Consider the following 26,145-nt stretch of genomic DNA (forward strand, 5'->3'; position numbering starts at 1 on the left):
AGCATCTTGTTGCATGATTCATAAATGCTTACATAAAGCTGCACCTGAAGTACTAGGTGATAAGTTTATTTATATTGAAGCGATATCATCTCGGAGAACAAGGAGCACAAATAAGATGCTAATTAGGATGCCACATGTTCGTACGACCTTTTATCAGAAGTCATTTCTTGTCACAGGTCCATCAAACTGGAATAAATTACCCGAACGTATTCGATTTATAAAAAATATGAAACCATTTAAACAAGAATTGGCAAAAAGGCAAAAGACATCCACATTTTAATATGATTATGGTATGATATAACTCTTCTTTTTCTCCTCTTTTTATATATTTTATCATATCTTCTTCTTGTTTTCTCTTGTTGGTTTGTTATTGTGGTTGTATGTTGCTGTTGTTTTTTTTGTTTTTTGTTGTTTTTGTTTTAATAACTTTTTACTGTTTGCTTCAATAGGATATATGGCATTTACATATTTGTATCATATACATTTTACTAATTTCGTTATTCTCTATGTTCAAATCCTTTTATATAACCTGGTTTGCAATTTTAGTTTGTTAAAATCGTATTTTGTAACTTTCTATATTTATTTATATTTTTATATTTGTATCATATACATTTTAATCATTTCGTTATTCTTTATAATCAAATCCTTATTTATAACCTGGTTTGCAATTTTTTGTTTGTTAAAATCGAATTTTGTAATTTTCTATATTTATTTATATTTTGATATGTTGATGAAATGTATATACTTGTTTGTGTCATGAAGGGCCTCAACGAAAACCAGTATTTGTTTGCTGATTGGGCTACCCTTCTTTTTTAAAGATGTGTTATAAATAAATAAATAAAAAAAAAAATGATTACATTCTTGCTTCCCCGTCGCCTTCCCCTCTTCTTTCTCTTCTCGTTCTTCTTCCTTTTTCTCTTGTTTCTTCTTCTTCTTAGTTGTAGTAGTTCATGTAGAAAAAATAGTATTAGTTGGAGTAGAAGACGTAGTAGTAGTGCATATGGGACCGATGTCGATCTTGCGGCGGTAAGCGCTTTATAAGCACCGTTATTATTATCATTATTATTCTATCCACATTTCAAAATGGTCGCTACACAGACATCTTTCTGTCGTTCTATATATCCTCATCTTTTTTTCTTCCTGATACAGGCCTAAGTTACAGAACTAACTTAGTTTGGATTATTATCTCATATAGCAATTATAAGTTCGAATGTATGTCCCGACATATGTGTGCTGCCTCAAACTTGCTGTATCGGGTTATTATCCTCCAGGAGTTGGGCAAACCGAACAGATTCAGGATTAGTGTCATTCTCCAATATGGATTAAGAAGTAACATAATCTATGATGGTTGAAATTTCTACAACAAACATAGTGCCTTTTTGCCACATGCCACAATAATAATGGGTTATAGCTCGCCCCGGATAAGTTAAGTACACAAATGGCACGAACATAGAAACGCCAACACTGTTGATAATGCGAGCGCAAACAGGCTACGATTTACAAGGAGGGTCCACACAAGCTACGATCAAATTCCAGTTTTATGTAGTCGGTTAATAGGAAAGAAAAACACAGGGTAGAGTGAAAGTTAAAATGATTAGGTAGGGTTAAATGACTAAGAAATTGGATGCATTGTTTTACTTTGTCTTTTGAAATACATATTGATAATATGCAGGTGAATCAACCTCCTTAATTGGCTTGAAATCGGCGTAGAGGGCGTGTTCACAATCTTCTCCGAAAACCTCAGCTAGAATACTGGCAAATTTTGTTGCACGGATGGGTTGCAATGGGATCGTCACTCTGTGTAAACAAATTACGGTTAATTGGTTATAAAGAATTACTCTCTCTTACTTACTTACTTAGTATTGCCATTGTTCTCATTTTCATAATTATCGTTCCAAATAGTAGTAGTAGTAGTAGTAGTAGTAGTAGTAGTAGTAGTTGTAACAGTAGTAGTAACAGTAGTAGTAGTAGTAGTAGTAGTAGTAGTAGTAGTAGTAGTAGTAGTAGTAACAGTAGTAGTAGTAGTAGTAGTAGTAGTAGTAGTACTAGTAGTAGTAGTAGTAGTAGTAGTAGTAACAGTAGTAGTAGTAGTAGTAGTAGTAGTAGTAGTAGTAGTAAAAGTAGCAGCAGTAGTAGTAGTAGTAGTAGTAGTAGTAGTAGTAGTAGTAACATTAGTAGTAGTAGTAGTAGTTTAGTAGTAGTAGTAGTTGTAACAGTAGTATTAGTATTAGTAGTAGTAGTAGTAGTAGTAGTAATAATAATAATAGTAGTAGTGGTAGTAGTAGTAGTAGTAGTAGTAGTAGTAGTAGTAATAGTAGTAGTAGTATTAATAGAGGTAGTATTACTAATAATGTTTGAACAATGAGTGTGTTTATTCATCTGCAACATCAAACGTTGTACAACTTTTGTGTGACCATGTTCTTGATTGAATAAAAAAAAAGGAAAAAAAGGAGAACAAGAAGACAATGAAGAATGCGTAAACACAGCAAGGTGGAGAGGTTGTAGAAATAATGGTAATTAAAATTTAAAAAACATCTACTTTATTTTTGATAATTATAGTAGTAATGAAAATCCACGCTACAATCATTACGATTTGGGACTTTCCTTGTATAATATTAAAATCTATCGCTCTTTTCAGATTACCGCAGAGAGATAGAGATAACTTCATGAATCTTCATATTGTTAGGTCTGCAAAAGCAACAAAACATCTATAACATGCAACTTAAACTTGTCCAGAACATAAATAATGAACGGGAAAGCAACCAATAGAAAAAGACGTATATAAATAAAATATTTACTTTTCAATGAGTCCCTTTCGTGAACCACAGTTATCGCTTTTACCGGATTCCTGGATCATATCGTATGTAATGTTCGTCACATCCGGTTTTCCTGGACATTTGCAGACCTCCGATGCCATTTTAGATATAGTGTTGTACTTCAGGCAAGAGTATGCATGAAAAAAAAAGTATGAAATGATACTTTAATTACAATAAACAAACAAAAGAGGAGGTTTTGCGTGAGAGGCAGGCGGGGGGGGGGGGGGGGGGGGGCTTGCTTGAAGGAAATATTGGCCATCATAGACATTGATCTCCTTTGCCACACTCAACCCAGGTGATGTAAATGGGTACCTGGCTGGAATTAATTCCTTGAAATGCTAGTGCGCCGCAGTGGCTGCCTTGCCAAAGCCAGGGTAATAATCGGGGCAGCGCCAGGAGCGTCACAACGTGACGGACATGTGCGCTATATAAGAAGCCACCATTATTATTATTATTATTATTATAATATATGTTCACGAGCAATAGAAGTATCATGTGGCATGTCCATGATTGTGAATTCAAATCAATTTATTTGACATCATACACAAATAATATAAATACAGAATACAAAATAGTTCAGAATCTCGATGAGGAAATATTTGCTTATAAATGATGCCTCTTTTAAAGAAAAAAACTGAACGATATCATTGATTTCTTGATTAAGATCGCAAATGCTTTCAAAGAGCACGGTCTTTTATCCTATTCTTATTGTTGACATTTCTAGTGCCCTTTTAGGTACTAAAATTACTATGAAGGTAATTTTAGACCTCACAATGTGTGAAATTTAGATTAAATATGATCAAACTTATTCTTCTCCAATTTCCCAAACAACGGTGACCGTTAATTAATGAATTAATTGACAATACACGGGCCGGCTGGTTGTGCGTATTATAACGAACACGAAAAGCCACAAAAAGCCAACATTAGCATTAGCTGGAATAAACGCGGTATTTCGTCTTTTCAACAGATGGTTAAAAATTATCGAACATTTTTGGTGCCCGACAAATATTAGAAATGGTTATATTTATGAATATATGAACCGCTTTTGATCAAAGAAATATGATTTTGTCATTTGAATTGTGTGCTCTTTCAAATTTGAGTTTTTAATTATCTGACAACAAAATTATTTTTGTAACCCCCTCTTCAACAAAACTCAACTACCCTTTACATCAAATTGCCACAACAATAAAGTTTACAAGGTATGTATTTTTAGAAGATAAAAAAAACTTACATTAACTACAGCCGGTATCAACCACGAATATGCATACAAGCACACACACACAAGAGCAATACAAAAAAGAGAAGAGAAGAGTATGAAAACTTCTAAAACTTAGGTGAAAAGGAGGTGCACTGTGTCCATTCTTTTCAAAATCATGTAGTCCTAAAGCTACAGTGGATATCCGTAGCTCAATCCACATTGTTTCTCATGCATTGTTTTCATTGCTTAAAAAGAACGTAGTGTGACATAGAAAGAACATGTTAATGAAGATTCGCATGGATACTTGCTTTATTTTTGCAACTGTATGCATTTGTACATTCTTACTGTCAAATAAATATGTCCATATACGTGTGACAAGTTTGATTTTGATTGAGATTGTTAGAGTATTACATTTTCTTTAATTTGATATGTATCTTATCGTTTTTAATTAATGGTTTATTATACAATTTTGAACAATAAAAGAGTGTCTATTTGTTGTTGTTGCAGAGTGAAGAATATTACAATTAAATTTAATTTGGTATACTATTGTAAATTGAAAATTAAATTGCCATCTACATGAGGCACATCGAATGCTACATCCCTTGTAAACTTAAGATTTGATCTTGATCTTGCAATTTCATCCTCAATCCCTTTCCTTCTTGTTTGTATTTCTGTAGCAAAATCTCTTAGTGCAATATGTTAAGATATTATTTGATCCTGTTTTAGGAATGCGTAATTACTTAAGTTACCGTAGGGTTTCGTTGTTAATTGTTAAGTGAGGTGAAGTATTTGAATAAACCATGCTACTCAATTAAAATGATCAAATAATCCACTTGAATGTGTATGGATAGTGTACAGTTGACCACTGCAAGCGTCCTTTTTATATGGAAGTGTGAGTAGAACTATTTGTTAATTACCCACTTTGTGTTTATCGTATTAAGATAGTGTAGTTTACAATAAGCGAACTACCTTGAAATAAACGTTCTTGTTGATAGGTCTACCGTGGTCCATGATGACGTCCATGTTCCTGTGGTCAATCAAAAGAACTCCTCCTGGTTTGAGCATGGATTTGAAGTTCTCGAAGGACCGGCGGTAAAGGTCAAAGTTTGGTGTAGAATCAATGAGACAGACCATAGAACTTGATAAACACAACACAGCATCAAATCCCCCATACACATGAAGGTCGTCTTTCAGCGTTAACCAATTGGCCTGAAGTATATCTAAATCATACGAAAAGAAAATTGAGTTGAACACTCAAATAGTTCGAAATGTATGTGTTTAGATGCATCGATAAATATTGTAGTACCCGAGAAAAAAGTGTAATATTACCTATTTTTACAGGAGGCACGATAGCTCAGCTGGTAAAACTGTGGTGGTCTCGTAATCCGGTGACCCGGGTTCGAAACCAAGGCGGTGCGCTAGTGCCCTTTGGTAAGGCATTTATCCTCACTACCAGGTCCCTCGGAGAGGACCTAGAGCCGTCGGCCGTCTGGTTGCTTACTTTAAACAAGCATTTATGCTTTCTTAGCAGTTAGGTAAAATAACCAACTGCATTGTATGTACAAAATACTTTCGACATCCATAACACATTTATCGCTTTACCAATCCACAGATTATAAGAAATCAAAACATTATATAATCGGGTGTGGTAAAGGTTTTATATTCTTTCTTTCTGCAATGTGGGCGTGTTTATATATTCCTTTGGATAACATATTTATTCATTCAAATATTATTTTGTTGATTGTGGTAGAGGATATTCAGAACAGGACAGGTAAACGCTAAACAAAAATGCAAACGTTCATCTTACCCCAGGTTTCGATTTGCTGCTCTTCTCTGGCGTTTTTTGCGTAGTTGACCATGGCCTGAGAACCATCAGAACTGACGACGTTGTAGCCTTTCTTCAGAAGAAGCAAAGAATCACCACTGTATAAGGAACAAAATCAAATTTAAAAGTGGTATGGTCGATATCAAGCGATTTACATAACAATTTTCCACGATGCGATATTTCAACGAAATTATGTTGTGTTAATGTTTACATACTCTATAAGCGAAATGGAAGTGGAGAGTTTGAAAGAAGAAACTTTAATTAGAAAAAAAAAACATATTGAAGAGGAATAACATAACATGTATGAATATTTTGCTGATGGAGCAATTCTGAGGTCAAGGTGTACTTGGTATGAAAAGGTTGATACAAGTAATACATATCGTTCATCATTAAAGAAAAGCCTGGGTAAAAAATATATTCTGACGCGCTAAGGGTGCGCACATTCATCAAGCTCATTTGGCTTTTACGGATGCACCTTTATCCATCCTATACTCTCAGTAGATTCAATCATGTCTTCTTCTTCTTTTTCTTCTTTTCCTTTAAAAAAAAAATTGTTTAGTTTGTTTAACAAATGCATATATTTCACTGTATTTTTCTTTGCCTGTGTATGTATTACAACAATGTATAATGCCATTTGTATTGTGATTGGAAACAAATGCAGTTCAATTCAATTCAATGTATCAATGTGTCGGATACAAATGATGGGCGTATTTAGGAAACAAGCAAACAATCAAATGTTTTATCAGAGAATCGTTTTAGAAATTTGTGGAGAACAGAGATCTGGTATATCAAGAGGATTGTATAGGATATAGTTCTTAAAGTCATCTTGAGCAGTGAACATAATCAGAAAATGCCTCGTGTGAAGGTTTAATATCATGCAATGAGGCAGGTGTGGATTCTGAAGCCACAGAGGAACCACTGATGCTATTTCCATTGTCAGACAAGTGCTGAGGAAGGCCAAAGAGAGACACACCCCATTCATAGGAACTGTGTTGGCTTCAAATCAGCATCCGATACTGTCTGGTCGGAAGATCTATGGAAGTGCTCTCTTTCAATCGGAGTTAATAATAACCTGATTGACCTCATAACTTATATGTATGATCGGATCAAACGTGCTGTCATCGTTAATGATAAAGTTACGGAATGGTTCAAAGTTATGACAGGCGTCAGGTAAGGTTGTCTTCTTTCCCCTAGTCTGTTTAACATTCTTTTAAAGTTGGTGATGACAGATCTCAAACACCTACACAGTGGGTTTCAGATGAGTGGCATACGCATTAATAACCTCCGCTATGCAGATGACACCACTCTACTCGAACGCATCTACGGCAAACTCCAAACATCGACTAACAAGCTGGTGGAAGTATGTGGTATATGGGAAATGAAAATCAACACAGCTAAATGCAGAATCATGGCAAACGATGATGTGGAGATTTCAGTAGATGGCAATCCTATATAGAGAAGGTAAACAACTTTGTCTTCCTTGAAAGTGTAATCCCCTTTAATAGTTACCTAGCTTCCTGGGCATTTGGCAGACTGAGAAACAATATATTGATCAACTTAGATATTTCAAAAGCCTTGAAGGCCAGGATATATAAAGCTCTCATTCGTTCTATAGCCACTTACAGGTCAGAGACCTGGACGTTAAGTAAAACTGACTGAGATAAACTGGAAACTTTTGAGATGAAAATGTCCGTTCTTTGTATAAATAAATCTAAAACTGAAGGCATGTGGATTGGTAAAAAAAAGACATCAACGTGAAAAAGAAAGTGTTTTTACACGGCCAGAGAAGGGAATACAAGTTTTGGGAATATATTTCTCATATGATTTTGAAGAAGCAAGGAAAATAAACGTTGAAACTCAAATTTAAGTAATTGGCTTATTTTGTAAGTAATTGCTCGTGAATAAACATTGACCCTCCAAAATCATTCAAATAACAATGCATCCAAAGCGGTATCAAAGGTCACAATTTAGCTGCCCCTCTAGTCCTCCTCCGGAGGACATACTATATGTATGGTCGAATCTCTTTGGGTGCAACTTTCAAGAGCGCCCACTCCTGACGAAATACAAATAACTCTGCTTTTCGATAAACGGTGTGTATCGCTCGATAAACAGTGTTTATCTCGATAAAATGTGTTTATCGCAGATAGAAGTGTTTATCGAGAGAAACTATGTTTATCGAGAGATAAAAATAGTTTTTATCGACAAATAATTTTTGATCAAACGGCGCGCATAACCGTATGCATGTGGTTTGTATAGCCAGCTTACTCTACAATGCCACTGACTCTGCTACACAGTAGTCCCTACCGACAACTGGACCACCGAAAGGGCAACCTCTGGTATTGTCCTATGCTGGAATGCGCAAGACCCAACAAACACAGTTCTAACCATTGTCGTCAACCAAAACAATAAATCCATCTTAGGTTTCCTGATGAAAAGACATGCAAACGATCATATAAATCATTTCTTTTGCATACCAATGCCATTTTCGTGCTCAAATCGTAGGGAGTTATAGGAATTAAAAAAAAAAATTATGCATGACCTAAACATAAAAGATTTTGTTTATGGACAATCTACAAACAGTAATTGGCGTATTTTTGACGTCATTGCTCATGAATAAACATTGACCCTCCAAAATCGTCGTTCAAATCGGACAAAAAAGAAAAGAAAGATGCATCCAATGCAAAACCTATAGATGTCAAAGTTCACCATTTTAGTTGTCCCTCTAATCCTCCTACGGAGGAAATACTGTATATAATCGAATCTTTTTGACATCTAACTACAATTACGCCATCTACGCCGAAGATATGAGGAAACAAATTAAAAAGTGATTTTCTTGATTCTAAACAAGCTACCTACGAAATAAAACCAATTTCGTGACAGTATTGAGGATACAACTACTTTAAATTCCGTTAGAATATTGTCCGTCCCATTGTATTTGCTAAGCCATATTGGGGCGAAATAACACATTTTATTCTTAGACTTCTTGTTGGTATAAGTGGTGAAAAAATTCAAATTCAATTCCATCAAACTAAATAAATTGTATGGCAACACAAGGTAATATTACCGGAGAAAGGCGACATTGCATGACATATAAGCAACTAGGTATAAAAGCGAGCCTGACCTTACCAGAATAGAAACAACAGGTAAACAGTACCGGACATTGCTGCACTGTTATCTGGAAGTTTTAGTATCAACCCCAGCCAGCTCATGAATCACAAGTGCAGAAGTAAACCAAATTATTCACCTACATTAACTTCAGCCAATGCCTCCCACACCAGCTGTATAATACGTGTCTAGCTTCCCAACAGGTGTTATACTATCATTAGGTAATATAACTTTACCGGGATTTTCAATGCAAATTGTGTAATTATAACCATCACCAGAATGAAACAAAATGTATAATTCTCTCGTGTAGTTAAAAAGGTAAACTGAATTGCATTGTATCGTCGCCTTTCAGAGATTAAATAAAATTTCACCGAGGGTTAAACTTACACAGGTTTTGAGACTTCATAAATATTATCCTTTGCTACAAAAAAGAACATGAACAAAATGTACTAAAACACCATTAAAAGAAAATACCAGTATTGGAAACGCCCTAATTTCAAAAAATGAAATGGAAGCTCCTATTCCCAATCATGCCGGTGAAAGAGTATGTTTTAACTAATACATGATGATACAAATTTTGCCAGGATATATTTGGTAAATTTGTTGAGCTATTGTTAAAAGAGAGATAAACGCATGTGTCGCGCACGTGGGCGTCGTCCCATATACATCTTTCTGTGTACAGTGCTTGTAACTTTACCACGACTGAGCTAAATTTCTTATCATTTTGATGATTCCAGAACCTTGTAGTACACACCAATACTTACATGCTAGATGATCAACCTTTTCTGATCGATTTCACAATGTTTCTTTCACAATGCAATCGCATGACCATAACTCAACTTCATCTTTAAGGATAGCTTATCATAACTGTTTTTTATCTTTAAACCGGGAATGCTTAATAGGTGCTAATATTTAAAAATATAATTTACGTACCCTGTACCGCATGCAGCTTCCAATATATGGTGACATTGACGAGACTCTAGCTGTCCAAATACCCACTGTTTAAAACCTTCTGACCGCTCAGATAAAACGCCCAATCTCGAAATGTTATTATCGTCTTCGAATTCGCGTTGATTTGAAAATGCCATGCTCCTGCTAAGAAAATGATAATAATAATGCATTTCGATTTATTAGCGGATAAAAATTAAAATTGATTATCTATGCGCTTCACATTAACAGAGTACGCTTTACAATCTACATCAAAAAATGTAAGAGGATACAAAAAAAACACCACTACATGCACACATACACATCGAAACAAGAATTGTTACACTGTTAAAAATGGTATGTCTTTAAAGCTGTCTTAACATCAAAAAGGGAACATGTCTTCCTGATCCACGGTGGCCGATAATTTCACAGAGCTGGAAATGAAACCACAAAGGATCGGTCTCCATAGGTCTGAATATAAACAGGGTGTATCGCATGAAGGTGTTTTGATGATGATCGAAGTGTACGGAATGTGATTACAAAATAGATCTGACATATGAGATTGAGTAAGATTATTCTGTGTTTTAAAGTTAATAAACAGTTTTGCTTATGGGAATGGCATTTTGCCGAGTTTAGCAAAAACATGAATATTCATGAACGGTCAGACAATACAGCCTTTTAGTACGTAACGTATAGTAAATGGGAATGGGCGATGATCCGTCCAGGAGATAGAGGTCAGTGTTTTGTGCTGGCAAAGTTCACGCGAGCTAAAATGAGACAATCGGAGCAATATGATGTACTGTATATAACATAAGGTGGAATACTCAACTACAAAACACCTAAGGGGACGTACGCACCGCAGCATAGGTCACTTTTCGGTTACTCAACCCAATGCAATACTGCCTGCTGGAGGTCCTTGATAAATTGCAATGGAAACGTCTTTAGCTTCAATTTCTCGTAACCATGCCCACTACAAACGGTGCTACGACATTTTCGAACAGAAGTCAGGAAAGATCGAACTGTACAATAAATGGGCGAGCGAGGAGTTCCCAAACATCATTCAAAATATATTTGATAACAAGACGAGGATTTCATGCGGGAGGTCTCTGGGAATCGGTAGCGGAACGGGTAAGTATGCTTCATTTTGGAATATATATTTTTAGTCCACGATCCAGACCACACCTCCCCTAAGGGACATGTCATACAAATGATATGAATCCAAGTAATTAGAATCCAGCTGTGGCTTGTGTTGCCTTTACCATGGTAGTCATGCTAACGCAGCAATACAGTAATATCATTTTACGAAATTTATGAAATATAAGTTATTAGTAATTATTAAACACTCAGACATTTAAAAGTCTCGTAGTTTAATGTATTTTGAGCTTACGATTGGACTGGAATAAAATCAGAGCCATTTAAGGTTACGGTACGGTCAAAATTAGCCACTACTCGTGGACGGGTGGATTAGGCATCGGACTGTGGATCACAAGGTCCGCGGTTCAAGTGCCACCGCGGTACTAATGTCCTTTGGCAAGACATTGATCTACATTTGCCACTCTCCACCCAGGTCTTAAATGGGTATCCGGTAGGATGCGAAAGCTAATGTGCTTAGATTAGCAAGTGTGCCCTTGTAAAAATGATGCACTGGCTGGAATGCCCCCCAGGAAGTGGAGAATGTGCATACATTGTATGCGGCTAAGCCTGAATCCGATGACCGGGGTAATAATATGATTGCAGGGCCCTCAGGGAGAACAGTATGAATACTGATGAGGCTACACTGGGTAAACAAGACATATTATTATCATTATTATTACTACTATAAAGACTGACATACAAATTGATTGAAATTCAACAAAAACAATGTAAGTACTTGGTATTCTGCAACCCTCCAAATTACCCAACCTATGCTCCGTACTACTCAGTCTGTATGACCATCTTTTATCTTGATTATATTCTAGTAAAAGCCTTAATTTTGTTATATACATTATAAACATTATATTAAACATAGGAACAAATAATATAAGCGTAATTGAAAACAATCAGTATACACCATTAGTGTTGCTAAATATATTTCAATACAATATTTTTTATCTCCTTATTAAGCTTGGATGAATTATATGAAAGTAGCCTTTGTCCTAGCCGATTCATAAATCGACAAATACTGGTAGTGCTGGTGGTGGGAGGGGGGGGGGGGGGGGGTAGGGACGGCGCGAAAATGTTACCATGAAATTGCATTGGGTATTATACTTCCTATAATTTAAAGTTGTATAAATAAGATCTAAGACACAAAATAATAGAATATGGGGAAAATAAATATATGTATACAAAACAACCTCGACAAAATATTACCAAATGGAATTATATTCAATTGTTTTCCTTTAAGTGGCACTGTTTTGACTTTAAAACATTCTAACAAGAAACGTGATACATGAAGTCGCATCTCCTTACCCTGTCAGAACATAACATAACAATATAAGGGTTACCTGCCATTCTGAAGAGTTATCGTCGATTAAAAATAGGTACTTTTGTTACCATTTTAGGAATATTTGCATTCATTAGCGCGTGCGTCAATTATGAGGTTTAACATAAACGTCTATGACTTAAATTTAGGCCAAAAATGGTTAACAGTGATTTCAAATTGCTAAAAAAAGTATCAGCAACACAAGTTTTACAAATTGAATTCATACATTCATTACGGACGGAACACGCACATTATTGTTTTTAATGCTTAATAAGGTCTGAAACGTGTTATTTTGGTCTAATACGAATTTGGACCGATTTAAAAGTTTGACGCACGCGTAATCATTCAGAATTGACAATGTTTCACGGAAATAACAATGGTCAATAAACAAAATTAATAAAATTGGCGCCTAGATGACGTCACGCATCAGTAACCCAACTTATATCTTCGTTAGGATCAATAATCTTGCATTATGGCACATGTATTAGGAACTCATTATATTATTATTTATTATAAATTATAAATCAGGCTAAATGTTTTGGGGAAATACTATCTTTCTCTCCTTATATATGCACACATCCTCTCCCTGTTCTCTCTCTTTCTCTCTCTCTCTCTCTCTCTCTCTCTGTAGTGTTTACCCCTTCTCTTGCACTCCCAAATAATTTGTATGTTACCGTGAAATGACTATATTTCGTAAACTGTTGTTAATTAGATAGAATATGAACTATTATGTGCATGTTTGTGTTGATGACGGACCATTAAGAGGAAATCATAATTGTTTGTAAGTTCACTGGTGTTCTATTCTAAGTGCAGAACAATCTAATAATCCGTTTGATTCATTTCAATCTGCTTAAAGGCCAAGTCACATTACCGAGTCAGCTCTAATTAAAGTAAAAAACGACATGTTTGCTCTCGATTTAAACTAGGTAGTACCTATGACACTTGTTCATCTTTCAGCCGCATTCGATACAATTGATCACTAGACTTGAATTCATCATTTAGACGAATTAGGTCATACGTATGGTATTGGTTTACATAACGAAGAATGCATTACACGATATCATATTATTTTATAAAATGCTTCTCCCATTATGATCTATCCATATATCAAGTTTAAATTGTATCGATCCCTTGATCATTATGGATCTAGGGAAGATGACTATTGACACTGTGCAGTAACCAGTTACACCTTTGACTCTAATTTACGTCATGAAGAACGCATTTCAACAATTTTATCTAATTCCATGAAATGCTCTACCCGTCATGTTCTACCTATGTGCTACGCCGAGATTCAATCAGTTAATTTTGGGCCATTATAAGAAGTGGGTTTTTTATGTTTACAAATGCTCATGTTCCCTATTAAGCTCATTTTACGTATTTTATTACAAAAGAAAAAGGAAGTTACTCAATAGTGTCTGACAGTAAAGTCTAGAAAGTAAATGGGTTTCCCTGCATAATTTGAATACAAGGACACTGCTAACGTTTAAGTTTCACAAATAGGACATACGTGACATATTCATCATTTCAACATTCAAGCGAAAATTTCGACATGATCTGATCATGTGATCAAGAAATTAAAAATCTCAGCTATATCATACCAACATTTGGGAGAAAATAGAGCACAAAAAGGCAAGATAGTGCTCATAGATGAATGCCATGTAGATTCATAATGTGAACAAAATTCGGTAACCCGACACATGCTCCGCCGACGATTGCTCCGCCGACATTTACTCCGCAAAACGCGACATTTGCTCCGCGACATTTGCTCCGCGACATTTGCTCCGCCGACAATTGCTCCGCCGACAATTGCTCCGCGACATTTGCTCCGCGACATTTGCTCCGCCGACATCTGCTCCGCCGACAATTGCTCCGCCGACATTTACTCCGAAAAACGTGACAATTGCTCCGCGACATTTGCTCCGCGACATTTGCTCCGCCGACATATGCTCCGCCGACAATTTCTCCGCCGACATTTGCTCCGCCAACGATTGCTCCGCCGACAATTGCTCCGCAAAACGCAACAATTGCTCCGGTGACAAATGCTCCTCGAACGACAGTTACTCCGCCGACATTTGCTCCGCCGACAATTGCTCCGCCGACATTTGCTTCGCCGACAATTGCTCCACCGACAATTGCTCCGCCGACATTTGCTCCGCCGACAATTGCTCCACCGACAATTGCTCCGGTGACATTTGCTCCGCCTGAAGCGACACATGCTCCGGTGACATTTGCGCCGCCGACAATTGTTCCGCTCAAAAAGTGTCCCATAAAATACAAATGCTACTAGTACTACGACAAATGCTTCGCCGACAATATTTTTTTTTCACGGGTTATTTTCGTGTTTTTTTTACTTTCATTTTCTGAATGCATTTCATGAAATAATGTGGTAACCCGACACATGCTCCGCCGACGATTGCTCCGCCGACATTTACTCCGCAAAACGCGACAATTGCTGGCGCGACATTTGCTCCGCCGACAATTGCTCCGCCGACATTTGCTCCGCCGACAATTGCTCTGCAAAACGCGACAATTGCTCCGGTGACAAATGCTCCTCGAACGACAGTTGCTCCGCCGACATTTGCTCCGCCGACAATTGCTCCGCCGACATTTGCTCCACCAACAATTGCTCCGCCGACAATTGCTCAGCAAAACGCGATAATTGCTCCGGTAACATTTGCTCCGCCGACAATTGCTCTGCAAAACGCGACAATTGCTCCGGTGACAAATGCTCCTCGAACGACAGTTGCTCCGCCGACATTTGCTCCGCCGACAATTGCTCCGCCGACATTTGCTCCACCAACAATTGCTCCGCCGACAATTGCTCAGCAAAACGCGATAATTGCTCCGGTAACATTTGCTCCGCCGACAATTGCTCCGCCAACAGTTGCTCCGCCTGAAGCGACACTTGCTCCGGTGACAATGTTGATGATAATAATAATAACTAGATTTGTAATACTTGTTTTGAACAAGTATAGGTGGGCTGGTCTAACTAAAATTTGAGACAAAATAAAGGGCAAATTTAAGATAGCTTATTGTCTCAGCTACAACATACTCGAAGTTCAGCGTAAACGAAGCTAAAACGACGGAGATATTGCTCGCAAAAATACGCCATGATGCTTTTGTCAAAATGAAAAATTGTGATGGCTTCATTCGTAGAAGATTGTCCCAGCTAGAACATATCAACATTTGCAAAATGCCAGACCTGATACAGCCCACCTGATAATTACAAAAATAACATTAGTAACACCACCAACCATAATAATAATTGTTGTCATTATTATTGTGATACTGCTTCTAATACTTCTCCTACTACATGTACTAGGAAGAAGGAGGGGAAGAGGAATAATCTTATTGTTTATTTTTTGTATTATCGAGGCATACAAATGCACAGGGAGGTAAGAGAGGGAAAAGTAAGGCGACGAAGAGGGAGAGAGAGGGGGTAGCCTATGGCCCGGGTTCAAATTCAGTTCTCTTTAATTTATTTGACCCAGTACTGATGATCATAATTTTATCTACCATGTGATTGCCATGTGTACGCCACACCGAATAGCACTAGCTCACATTTTGTTATTGTTGTCAAGAATTTATTGACATGCAGCCAGTAGATTTTCATCATGTGTTTGATCTTGTATTGAAAAAAAGATCAAACACATCATCATAACCTACAGAGTGCAACCAAAAATGTCTTAAAGGTAAAGACCAGTATTGTAAACGCCCCAATTTCAAAAAATGAAATGGAAGCTCTCATTACCAATCATGTGAAAGAATATGTTTTGACTAATACATGATGATAAAAAAAACTGCCGGGAAACCGCCTACTAATTCATATATTTGGTACATTTGTTTCTCTCATGGTCTGTGAGAGATATAGGGTAGTCCTATATACATCTTTCTGTGTATAGTGCTTGTAACTTTACGAAGAATGGGCCAAATTTCTTATCATTTTGATGATTCCAGAACCTCGCAGATGCTAGATGCTAGATGATCAACCTTTTCTGTTCGATTCCACAACGTTTCTTTCACAATGCAATCGCATGACCATAACTGGTCTTTACCTTTAACAACAATTGAAATTTATTTCAGGAAGCCTAACACTAAAAGCTGTTTTTGATTCAAAGAGCATCGTAGAGACGATGAACAAATAAGACTAATAATACATTCACTTCTTTTTTCCCCGCCAAATAATCCGAACAAAAGATCCAACCGAGGGTAATCAACTGTTAAACGAATTTATCATGAGTCCTTGAAAAAATAATTAATACTGCATGTCAAATATTATTGAAGAACAACAAAGGCGAACGCGATTGTCGCTACAATTCAGAAATCATTGCTTGCATTGCTTTTCTCTCAAAATTACCGTGAGATATCAAGCTACATAGAACTATGATCGACAAAAAAAATATTGTCTTGAAAACAGTCAGAAACATTAGAACTTGAATGAATAAAACATAATGCAAATGAATAAGACTAGAATGAATAGGACACAAGTTCAGTTCTACCATTTAAATCATCACGTACCAAATACCTGAGCAAAATTCGAACCAGATGCATTTAATGGTAAGCTTAAAGACAACGATTCATGACAATTGTAAATTGTCGTGAGTTTATCGTCTATATAGACGTATTGCAAAAGATAATCAGGATAATAAGGATCAGAATGATACCTCTACTACTAGGCCTACTTCTACATGACTATACTATACTACTGCCATTGTAGAATATGCTGATAATACAGATGATAATAATGATAGGCTGTATATAATACAGATCACCTTATGTTTTCGTTAGAATATTTGTCTTATTTCTAACCACTTTTTTGTTAGCACGATAACTTGAAAATGGCTCAATCAAATGCCTTGAAATTTGGCACACATAATATAGGCATGAGGAAAGAGCACAATAAGGTTTTCAACCTTGACCTTGATTGATAACGTCATCCAGGTTTTGTAGTGAAAAAGAATGCCTAAATATGACTAATATATGATTCATAAAAATGTGATTTTATGACTTTATTTGCATAAATTACCATAAATATGCAAATGAGTGAATTTTTCAAAAAAATGAAATCATCATATTATTCTATACACTTCACTTGACATGCGTGCAAATTTTCGCGGCAATAGGCCGCTTGGCGGCCGAGATCTTGGCTCGGTGTAAAAATGTCAGATGAAAAAATGTCAGAGGTAAAAATGTCAGAGGTAAAATGTCAGAGGTAAAAATGTCAGAGGTAAAAATGTCAGAGGAAAAAATGTCAGAGGTAAAAATGTCAGAGGTAAAAATGTCAGAGGAAAAAATGTCAGAGGTAAAAATGTCAGAGGAAAAAATGTCAGAGGTAAAAATGTCAGAGGAAAAATGTCAGAGGTAAAAATGTCAGAGGTAAAAATGTCAGAGGTATAAATGTTAGAGGTATACAATAAAAACAAAAGCATGTGACAAGCTTGTTATAATTACACCCGGGTTATATATTTAATTAGGCTTATCGAAAAAGAACAGCGAGGGATATTCTGCAGTCGTTATTTCACCGCTTCTTTATTTTCCACTTTCCCAGTTTAAATTTATTTACCTTTCGGCCCAAAATTGTGACTTTTTGCCCGATTATTGCCGAAGGAAGACGGGGGGGGGGGGGGGGGAGGGTATTCTTCTTCTGGGGCACGGTGACCCGGCTGCTCTCCCCTTTCTCTTATATATATGCTTTGCTTTATATATCCTTCCGAACAGTGGTCAATGCCTAGGCAGAGCAGGCAGACTAATGGGACATGGTTTCTACTCCGAGTTTCGCGCCTTGCAAGCAGTCATCAGGCAACTGATAGCATTCTTAAAAGTACATGATTATCCTACAACCTTGGTACAAATACCTCTAAAAGACTAAAGACTTAACTAATAAAAATACAATTGGAATTACTCATGAGTATTCTTATTGCATTGTATTCAGGTATTGTAGTCTTATTTTTCATTTCATTTCATTTATTTTCATATTTCTCATAAGCATACATTTATTTCAAATGAAGTACAAAATTGTTTTTATTTTGATAACAAATAATAATAACAAAGATAAGTGGTCAATATGAATTTGTGATTTAACTAAGAGAAATATGATGGGACCTACACGAAAGCAAGCTTGTAAGGCTGTAGGCCCCAGTAAAGTAATTGTGGTAATAAATGGAGGACAGATATACATGTATTGTATGGCTCTTATTTTGAGCGTATTTGTACCAAGGTTGTAGAGGAATCATGTACTTTGATGAATGCTATCAGTAATTTGTCTGATGATCGCTTGCAAGGCATGAAACTCGGAGTAGCAACCATGCATGTCCCATTATTCTGCCTAGTTCAATATTTATTTACCGGTATATTATGCTTTTGTATAAGCAAATGGTACTGGTACACTGAGCAAACTTCCGGGGGGAAAGATTTCTAAAATCGAGAAGTTTGGCCATGTTTTATAGGCTGAGTTGTCGCTCCATGGTGTAATCATTAAATAAAAAGAAAAGTCAGTACAGCCCACAAAATAGGATCAGATATCTATGAACCCCCCCCCCCCACTTCTCCTTCACTTTTGAAGATTGTTGGACATTTCAACTGCGTGGCAATGACTACTATTATATGTAATTTCCAATAAATGCATATTTCCGACAATTCCACTTTCTTGTGGGCTTGGTATTTTGATACTCTGAAAGTAGGGTCCATGCTGAAACAAAGCAGAAAGCCATGTTATCAGTGCTAACCGCACCATCACATTCCCAAAGTGCGCACGTTGCAATAAAATATTGTCGATTACTATTGCGGTATAAAATCAATAAGCAGCTTTGTTACTCCGATACAAAGCAGAAAGCCGCCCACGTTACATCAATTAAAGAGAAGGTTGAGTTCTGGGGAAAAGTGAACAATAATGTGAGCGTTTGTTATCATTCTTATTATGCAAGTATGGAAGAACATCAAAGAAAAAAGTTATTCCTTGAAAATCTATTTCAAATGACTTCATATCCCAGATATGACAAGTAACAGCTTTAAAATGAGGCCCGATTTGTATGCCATATGTTTGTGTAGTCCCATATCAATATCTTTCTGTGTACAGTGCTTGTTACTTTACCAAGACTGAGCCAAAGATTTTATCATTTTGATGACTCCAAAACCTTGCACTACACACCAATACTTACATGTTTATGCTAGATGATCAACCTTTTCTGATTGCTTCCACACCGTTTCTTTCACAATGCAACTTCGCAAGACCAGAACTCAACTTTATCTTTAAATGCCAACCGCACCATCACATTTTAGAGAAGTGCGCGCTTTGCAGAGGTTCGGTTTAAATGACATCGTTATTTATAATTGTCGGAGAGTTTAAAATGGGGATGAGCTTCTGAATCGAGACAGTCTTTTACTTTTTGGAGCGGGTTTTTAGTTTTCGGAGCGACTTTTTACTTTTCGGAGCGACTTCTTGATTTTCTTATTTTTACTCCACTTCCTTTGCCGCCATTAGGTGCTAAAGCTTTAGCAGAGTTCGGGGCGCCCAGCCCTTATATGTAACTTTTCGTGATTCCTCGGGATTATGTAACTATTTTGTACTAAATGCACTACTCACTTTAACACTTGACTTTTGTCGAGAATTTTCATTTCTTCGTTTGGACTTTGTTCGTCTCTGGAACGTTACATGGGCTATGTCGCAGGCTGCCACCGGCCAAACCGGTCCGTTTCACAAACATTAACACATCAACCAAATCAAAATATCAAAAAATGTTAGACATTCATTATATGCAAGCCTGATCACAACAAAATAAATTTCAAAATCTATTTTCCACATTGTATTATCCTCAGGACATGTACGAAACACTTTGCTAATTTTTTTGCTTGTACCTCTGACATTTTTACGACTGACATTTTTTCCTCTGACATTTTTACGACTGACATTTTTACCTCTGACATTTTTACCTCTGACATTTTTACCTCTGACATTTTTACCTCTGACATTTTTTTCCTCTGACAATTTTACCTCTGACATTTTTACCTCTGACATTTCTACCTCTGACATTTTTTCCTCTGACATTTTTTCCTCTGACATTTTTACCTCTGACATTTTTACCTGGCACCGAGATCTTAAGGGGGGGGGGCATAATGGCCCCCCCCCCCCCCCGGCCGTACTAAGACCTCAAATAGCCCGGCCTTTTTAGGGTTAAACAAAAAACAACTAACAGCCAATGCAAATCTTCCTTGGTCAACTATTTTGCACTATTAGATGAACCTACAAAAGTGAAGAAATGGTTCGAAACAAGCAACTACTTTTCCAAATATGTAATTATATGCCGTTTTTTCACAATTTTCTGTTGAGACTTAGCTGATTTCTCAGGCGTAAGGAAGTGCTTTTTCAGCCATGATGTTTAGTCCAGAATCATCTATAACCTTCAATTAAAGATAAACTCCAGTACTGGTAAAAAAAAAAAATTAATTCTCACAGAATCAAACGAAACTTACACTGAATGTTCAAGATTACAAATAAATGACATGTGCCAAACAATTTTGAAAGAAAATGTATACTGGCTGAGTAATGAGCATAGAAAGACAAGGAAATCAAGGTAGTACCAGCCCCGACACCATGTGTGTTGTCCCATATATAGCTTTCTATGTGAGTGCTTGTTACTTTACCAAGACTCGGACAAATTTATTATGATTTTGATGACTCCAGAACCTTGCAGTGCACACCGATACTTACATGCTACATGATCAACTGTTTCTGATACTTTTCTTTCACAATGCAATCGCATTACCAGTACTAAAGTTTATCTTGAAGTGATTACATCAAACTGCGGACTATAACATCGTAGAACCTGGCCACAAATGCGGAGCTCAAAACAAGAGCAACATGCTGCTATGTCTACTATGGAACGCCCCCGGGTAGAGCAGATTGTGGTAAAAGGGAAGAACATGGAGACAAAACACTCTGTCTAGCGATCTTCTATAGATCCGTCTGGTATAATTGGACCAATGCGGGTCGACGGCAGGTTAACCGTAAACTGTGTTTAAAGTGACTCGGTAACATTGTTGAAGGTTAAATGAACAAATTGCCTTATTTTTGTCCGGATTCGTGTATAAAATATTACTTATTATCTTCCTTCTACTGTACTACCCCTCTAACATGCAAGCAATCATGAACAAATTCTCAAACCAAGAAGATAACTATGGTTTTCTTTGAAGGCGTCACTGTGCAACACCCTCTATCAGTGAATAACACTAATTCTCCCAACCATTTTTGAATTTTCCCAACCGTTTTTCCATGAAAAAAAGACATGAGACAGGCTATTAGAAATCTGTCAACACTTAAATGTCTAGAATGGTGTGTAGAGCCAATCTACTGCTTTTTGACAATTTACATTTACATTTACACCTAAAATGTCATTAAATTGTAATGATATGGTTGGGAGAACTACGGAATCGATCAGTTCATTTTTTCCCAATTTGTATCATTAATAATGGTCCGTTTCACCCAGTTTTTCAGATTATCTTTGATTGTACATCTAGCATTGCAGTCACTACCTTAGCACCATTTTTTCTCGTCTGAACAATGTTACCAAGTCGCTTTAAAATCAAGTGCGGTTATTTTTTTTAATACACAATTACAACGAATCGCCTGCGCATTAAAAGCAATATGAATCTTAGTTATTTGAATATGATAAAGATACACATAAAGACAGTACAAATAACGTTTGCCCTACCCTATCGTATGCTTAAATGTACATTGTATATGTTTCCTTGATTTTACAGGAAGCTTTGAAGCAGCTCTGTTAAAACAACTTCAACTTTACTTCCCGTCAATTCACCACATCGTAGTTGAACCTTCGGAGACTTATGTCTCTCATTACAAGCTTCATTCCATCTTAGACGATGTCCAGTATGATTGGCAGCTCAAGACGATGCAGCAATTCAAGCATGACCGTGATGTTTCTTGTAATGGGCGAAAATTCGACTTCATCAGTGCAGTAAACTCTCTCTACTACGCAGACGATTTAAACGAGACGCTCCGCTATCTCGTTGATCAGCTGACTCCGAAGGGCTGCCTTATGATATTTATACGTTCTGGTAAGAATTTCGTTTAAAGATGCCCCAATCTTTCTTAGTTAGGGGCACACTGCAATAAATCAAATTAGATATGGAAAACCAGAGTCAAAAAGATTAATTTGAAATGAATATACAGTGCAAATGATTTACAGGTTGGCAACTTCTCTTTAAAAAAAAAAACGCTTGTCGTAAGAGATCCAAAAAGTACCTATCAGTACTTTGTACATCTGACAATAGATTTTATATTTGTTTGTCCCATTTAATTTGTGAAATATTTATATAGTGTAAAATAAAAATAAATAAAAAACTAGACTCAAATTTTTACTTATAATGAAACAGTGCATTTCCTTAATACCGATGCAAAACAGAAATATATTAAAAATAAAACAGTTCCCCCCAAAATGGCAAGTTGTTATTACGGTCATATTATGTAGCACTCAGACATGTAAACCATTATTTCGATCCAGGGACTTCGTTTCCCGTTAGTATTTTGTTTTCTTATTCCATGTCATAACATCTAGTTTGGTTTGATAGCCGAACATAATGGCGATTCATTGCTAGCCCCGGGCTTGTTACTCTATTGGCAATTATAGTGGCTTAAATAATATTTTTAAAAATCCCTAAATGACTTTTTTTTTTCTTCATCTAGTTATTGAAGATGGGGGTAAATAAACGACGACATAACTCAAGCTCCACACAATTTGACTTCATACCATTTCTGCTTATCTTAATTATGCTTCTTCTTACAACAGAAAAGGGAGCCGGTTATCGGATTATTGTTAATTTCCCCGAGCTGCACCCTGCGTTCGAGGGAAGTTATTTAATATCTTCGCAAACGATTGTCGATATGCTGACTGGAATGGGACTAAAACACAAAGTGTATCATCTGCCGACTAGTGTGGATTTTTCTTCCGCAATGAACGAAAGTGATGCTGAGGGCAACGCCTTGCTGGATTTGTATACAGGAATAGTAGATTTTCGACAGACAGCACCGCCTTCACTCGTAGAGAGCGTTCTGGAATTTCTGAATAAAGAAGAGCGTCCGGACGAAGAAGATTTAAACATGCATGTTCAAAGTCATCTTGTTTTAATGGAATGGGATATTATTTTCATTGAAAAACAATAAACAGATGTAGTATGTAGGTGCAATGTTCCATGATATGATCTAACAGTTTTCGACCAAAAGCTCCCAGTCATCAAGGGGATAGTTGAGTTCTTGTTTAAGACTGCAAATGAATATATAGTGCATGGTTATTGCTCCTATTCTCATTTATGACATTTCTAGTGCCCTTTTAGAACCTAAAATTGCCATGAAGGTCATCTTAGACCCCAACATACAACAATACATGGGCCGGGTGGTCTTGCGTATTATAACCAACACGAAAAAGCCAACAAAGAGCCAATATAGGCATTGGCTGGAAAAAAACGCACAAGGCGCTATTTTGTTTGTGTTCCCGAAAGAAATTTCAACAAGTCAAACAAAATCTTGGAACCAGTGGAATTTGATCCTGCCATCTACTGCTTTGCGGGCAGTGACTCTACCACTAGGCCATCACTGATCCATATGGCACAGTCACGATGAGCTAGAAACAAACACCTAAACTCTCCTGAATCATTAAGACGTATTAATATTCATTAGTTCGCCATTAGGTCAATATTTCTTTAACATAGATGTAACGCTTCCTGGGAGAAATTTCAATTGTTTAAAAATATTTGTGGCTCATCCCCAGTAAATCGGATCGATTGATCGATCTGTATTTGAAAAAAAGTCAGAAACAATCTTGGAATCATCGGGTTTTAAGGCCCGGTCACACAGAGGGGACGCACTGCCAGCGCATTGGAAATTTGCAATTTGGGCCAGTGCGTTGTCGTTCGCTAGGCGTGCGTCATCATTCGTTACTCGTTCGTCGAGCTCGCTGTAGCTTCGATAAAAGTTGGGCGCACGACAACGCACTGGCCAAAATTGCAAATTTCCCATGCGCTGGCCGTGCGTTCCCCGTGCGTCCTTTCTGTGTGACCGGGCCTTTAAACCTGCCATTTAATGAGCAAGATATTTGGCAGTATGAGTTCTCTTTGATGGAACTATATGAATATTGTGTTTTCTTTTGTTTTCTTTGAGTGTATAGTGGATTAAGATTTTAACAACATTTCAAACTTTGTTAAAATAAACAGCTTGATATTTCTCTATATGAAGTTATCAAAGCATGAAAAACACTTTATGACCAAGTGTTAAATAAAACAATGTGAGGTGTTTTTAAATGACATATGGAAGAATATATTAGGTTTTGTTTTTCTTTTCTCAATGCTTTTCTTATAAGTTAATGTTTATACGAGGCCCAATACGATCAGTTACGGGTTAGATTAAATAGTTGTTGGATACATAATTGAGGTTGAACATTGATTTTCATTATATATTTTTCCAAAAGTGCTAACATGTGCATGTATTTTATACCTAGATTTTTGGCACGGAAATTTACTCATCCTCTTTTAGGATTTGCAATATAACAACCTTAAAAGTAGCACTATGTAGCACTGTAGCACATGGTAGTTCAACGTTTGTTAGGCAAACAGTTAAGGTTGTGATGAACTGAGCCAAAAATTCATATTATTAGGCTTATTTTCTGTAGAAGGTGAACAATTATGCACACTTTTGAAACCATATTGTACACATATTGAAAGTGTCACTAGGCACTATGTTATCAAGTAGTCCTATGAATTGAAAATTGGTCAAGTCATCCATGTACACTAACAATAAATTGTGAGTCTAAATAAATGTGGTGTGATGTTGTTATTGCTGTTTTAGTTAGTATACTTTGGTAATTTTGTACTTGCATATTGATGACAATGTAAATAATTACTTCAGAGCTTTGAGCACAAATATAAAAAGTGGCACTGTGAAGCCACTCTAACGAAGTAGTAATGTAACATGTATTAGGCAAGGGATATCAATATGATTAAATAGGGTTAATTTATTGTTACTTTCTCCCCAAAAACGTAAATTTAAAGAAATTGTAGACTCTTTCCTACGTGTAAGGTATACTGTTGTCACTATTTTTAAATCATCGATATATTAAAGGTAGCACTAAGTAGGCACTCTTTAACAGCGCATTAACCACAAAATTCGTCAGGTCATTCATAGGTAGGTAGAGCGACCCCGAAATAAGAGTAAATTACACATGTTTAATTTGTATTTGTTATGAAAGATCTCATTGAATGCTTTACTTTGCGACTAAAATTTACAAAATTTGGTAAGCGATTTTTGAAAGAAAAAAAAAATATCGAGAATTCACCGGACAAATCTGCGATAAAATGGAAAAAATAAGGTAAAAATATGATCTTTTTCCGTTTTTTACAAGGCTTTAAGAAAAGAAAATGAGTATTGAAAAGCCAAAATGTTTGCATTTTCAGAAAGAAGGTTAAGTTGTTTTAACCCTAAAAAGGCCGGGCTATTTGAGGTCTAAGTACGGCGGGGGGGGGGGGGGGGGGCGTTATGGCCACCCATGAGATCTCGGCCGTGAGGCGGCGGATCTCCGCGAAAATTTGCACGCATGTCAAGTGAAGTGTATAGAATACTATGATAATTTCAATGTTTTGAAAAATGTACTCATTTGCAAATTTATGGTAATTTATGCAAATAAGGTCATACAAATCACATTTTTACCCATAAATCATATATTATTCATGTTTAAGCATTATTTTTCACTACATATATTTATTAGACCATTCGAAATAATAAAACGACAACAAAATTTGGAAGAGCCAG

The 26,145-nt window shown here is 36.5% G+C and overlaps 2 protein-coding genes across 2 annotated transcripts; one reads left to right on the forward strand and one right to left on the reverse strand.

Moving 5' to 3' along the window:
* Positions 1-1,152: 1,152 nt before the first annotated feature.
* Positions 1,153-10,035, reverse strand: LOC105438157 (glycine N-methyltransferase-like). The gene is made up of 5 exons (XM_011665607.2): positions 9,878-10,035; positions 5,822-5,937; positions 4,984-5,234; positions 2,799-2,935; positions 1,153-1,797 (listed from the first exon to the last, which is right to left on the reverse strand). Exons 1-5 carry the CDS (start codon positions 10,030-10,032, stop codon positions 1,635-1,637), a joined length of 822 nt encoding a protein of 273 aa, XP_011663909.2. The 5' UTR covers positions 10,033-10,035; the 3' UTR covers positions 1,153-1,634.
* A 494-nt stretch (positions 10,036-10,529) lies between these two features.
* Positions 10,530-24,234, forward strand: LOC115927194 (histamine N-methyltransferase A-like). Its single transcript, XM_030992690.1, has 3 exons — positions 10,530-10,999; positions 22,089-22,403; positions 23,135-24,234. Exons 1-3 carry the CDS (start codon positions 10,801-10,803, stop codon positions 23,506-23,508), a joined length of 888 nt encoding a protein of 295 aa, XP_030848550.1. The 5' UTR covers positions 10,530-10,800; the 3' UTR covers positions 23,509-24,234.
* The last annotated feature ends 1,911 nt before the right edge of the window (positions 24,235-26,145 follow it).

The sequence above is a fragment of the Strongylocentrotus purpuratus genome, unplaced genomic scaffold, assembly GCF_000002235.5.
Source record: "Strongylocentrotus purpuratus isolate Spur 01 unplaced genomic scaffold, Spur_5.0 spur5_scaffold_20, whole genome shotgun sequence".
Lineage (NCBI taxonomy): Eukaryota > Metazoa > Echinodermata > Echinoidea > Camarodonta > Strongylocentrotidae > Strongylocentrotus > Strongylocentrotus purpuratus.

Coding starts and splice junctions, on each gene's coding strand:
- LOC105438157 (XM_011665607.2), bottom strand. CDS start 10,032: ATGGCATTTTCAAATCAACGCGAATTCGAAGACGATAATAACATTTCG. Junction 5,235..5,821: donor GCAGCAAATCGAAACCTGGG/GTAAGATGAACG, acceptor CGTATGATTTAG/ATATACTTCAGGCCAATTGG. Junction 2,936..4,983: donor ACAAGAACGTTTATTTCAAG/GTAGTTCGCTTA, acceptor TCTTGCCTGAAG/TACAACACTATATCTAAAAT.
- LOC115927194 (XM_030992690.1), top strand. CDS start 10,801: ATGGAAACGTCTTTAGCTTCAATTTCTCGTAACCATGCCCACTACAAA. Junction 11,000..22,088: donor GGGAATCGGTAGCGGAACGG/GTAAGTATGCTT, acceptor TTGATTTTACAG/GAAGCTTTGAAGCAGCTCTG. Junction 22,404..23,134: donor TATGATATTTATACGTTCTG/GTAAGAATTTCG, acceptor TTCTTACAACAG/AAAAGGGAGCCGGTTATCGG.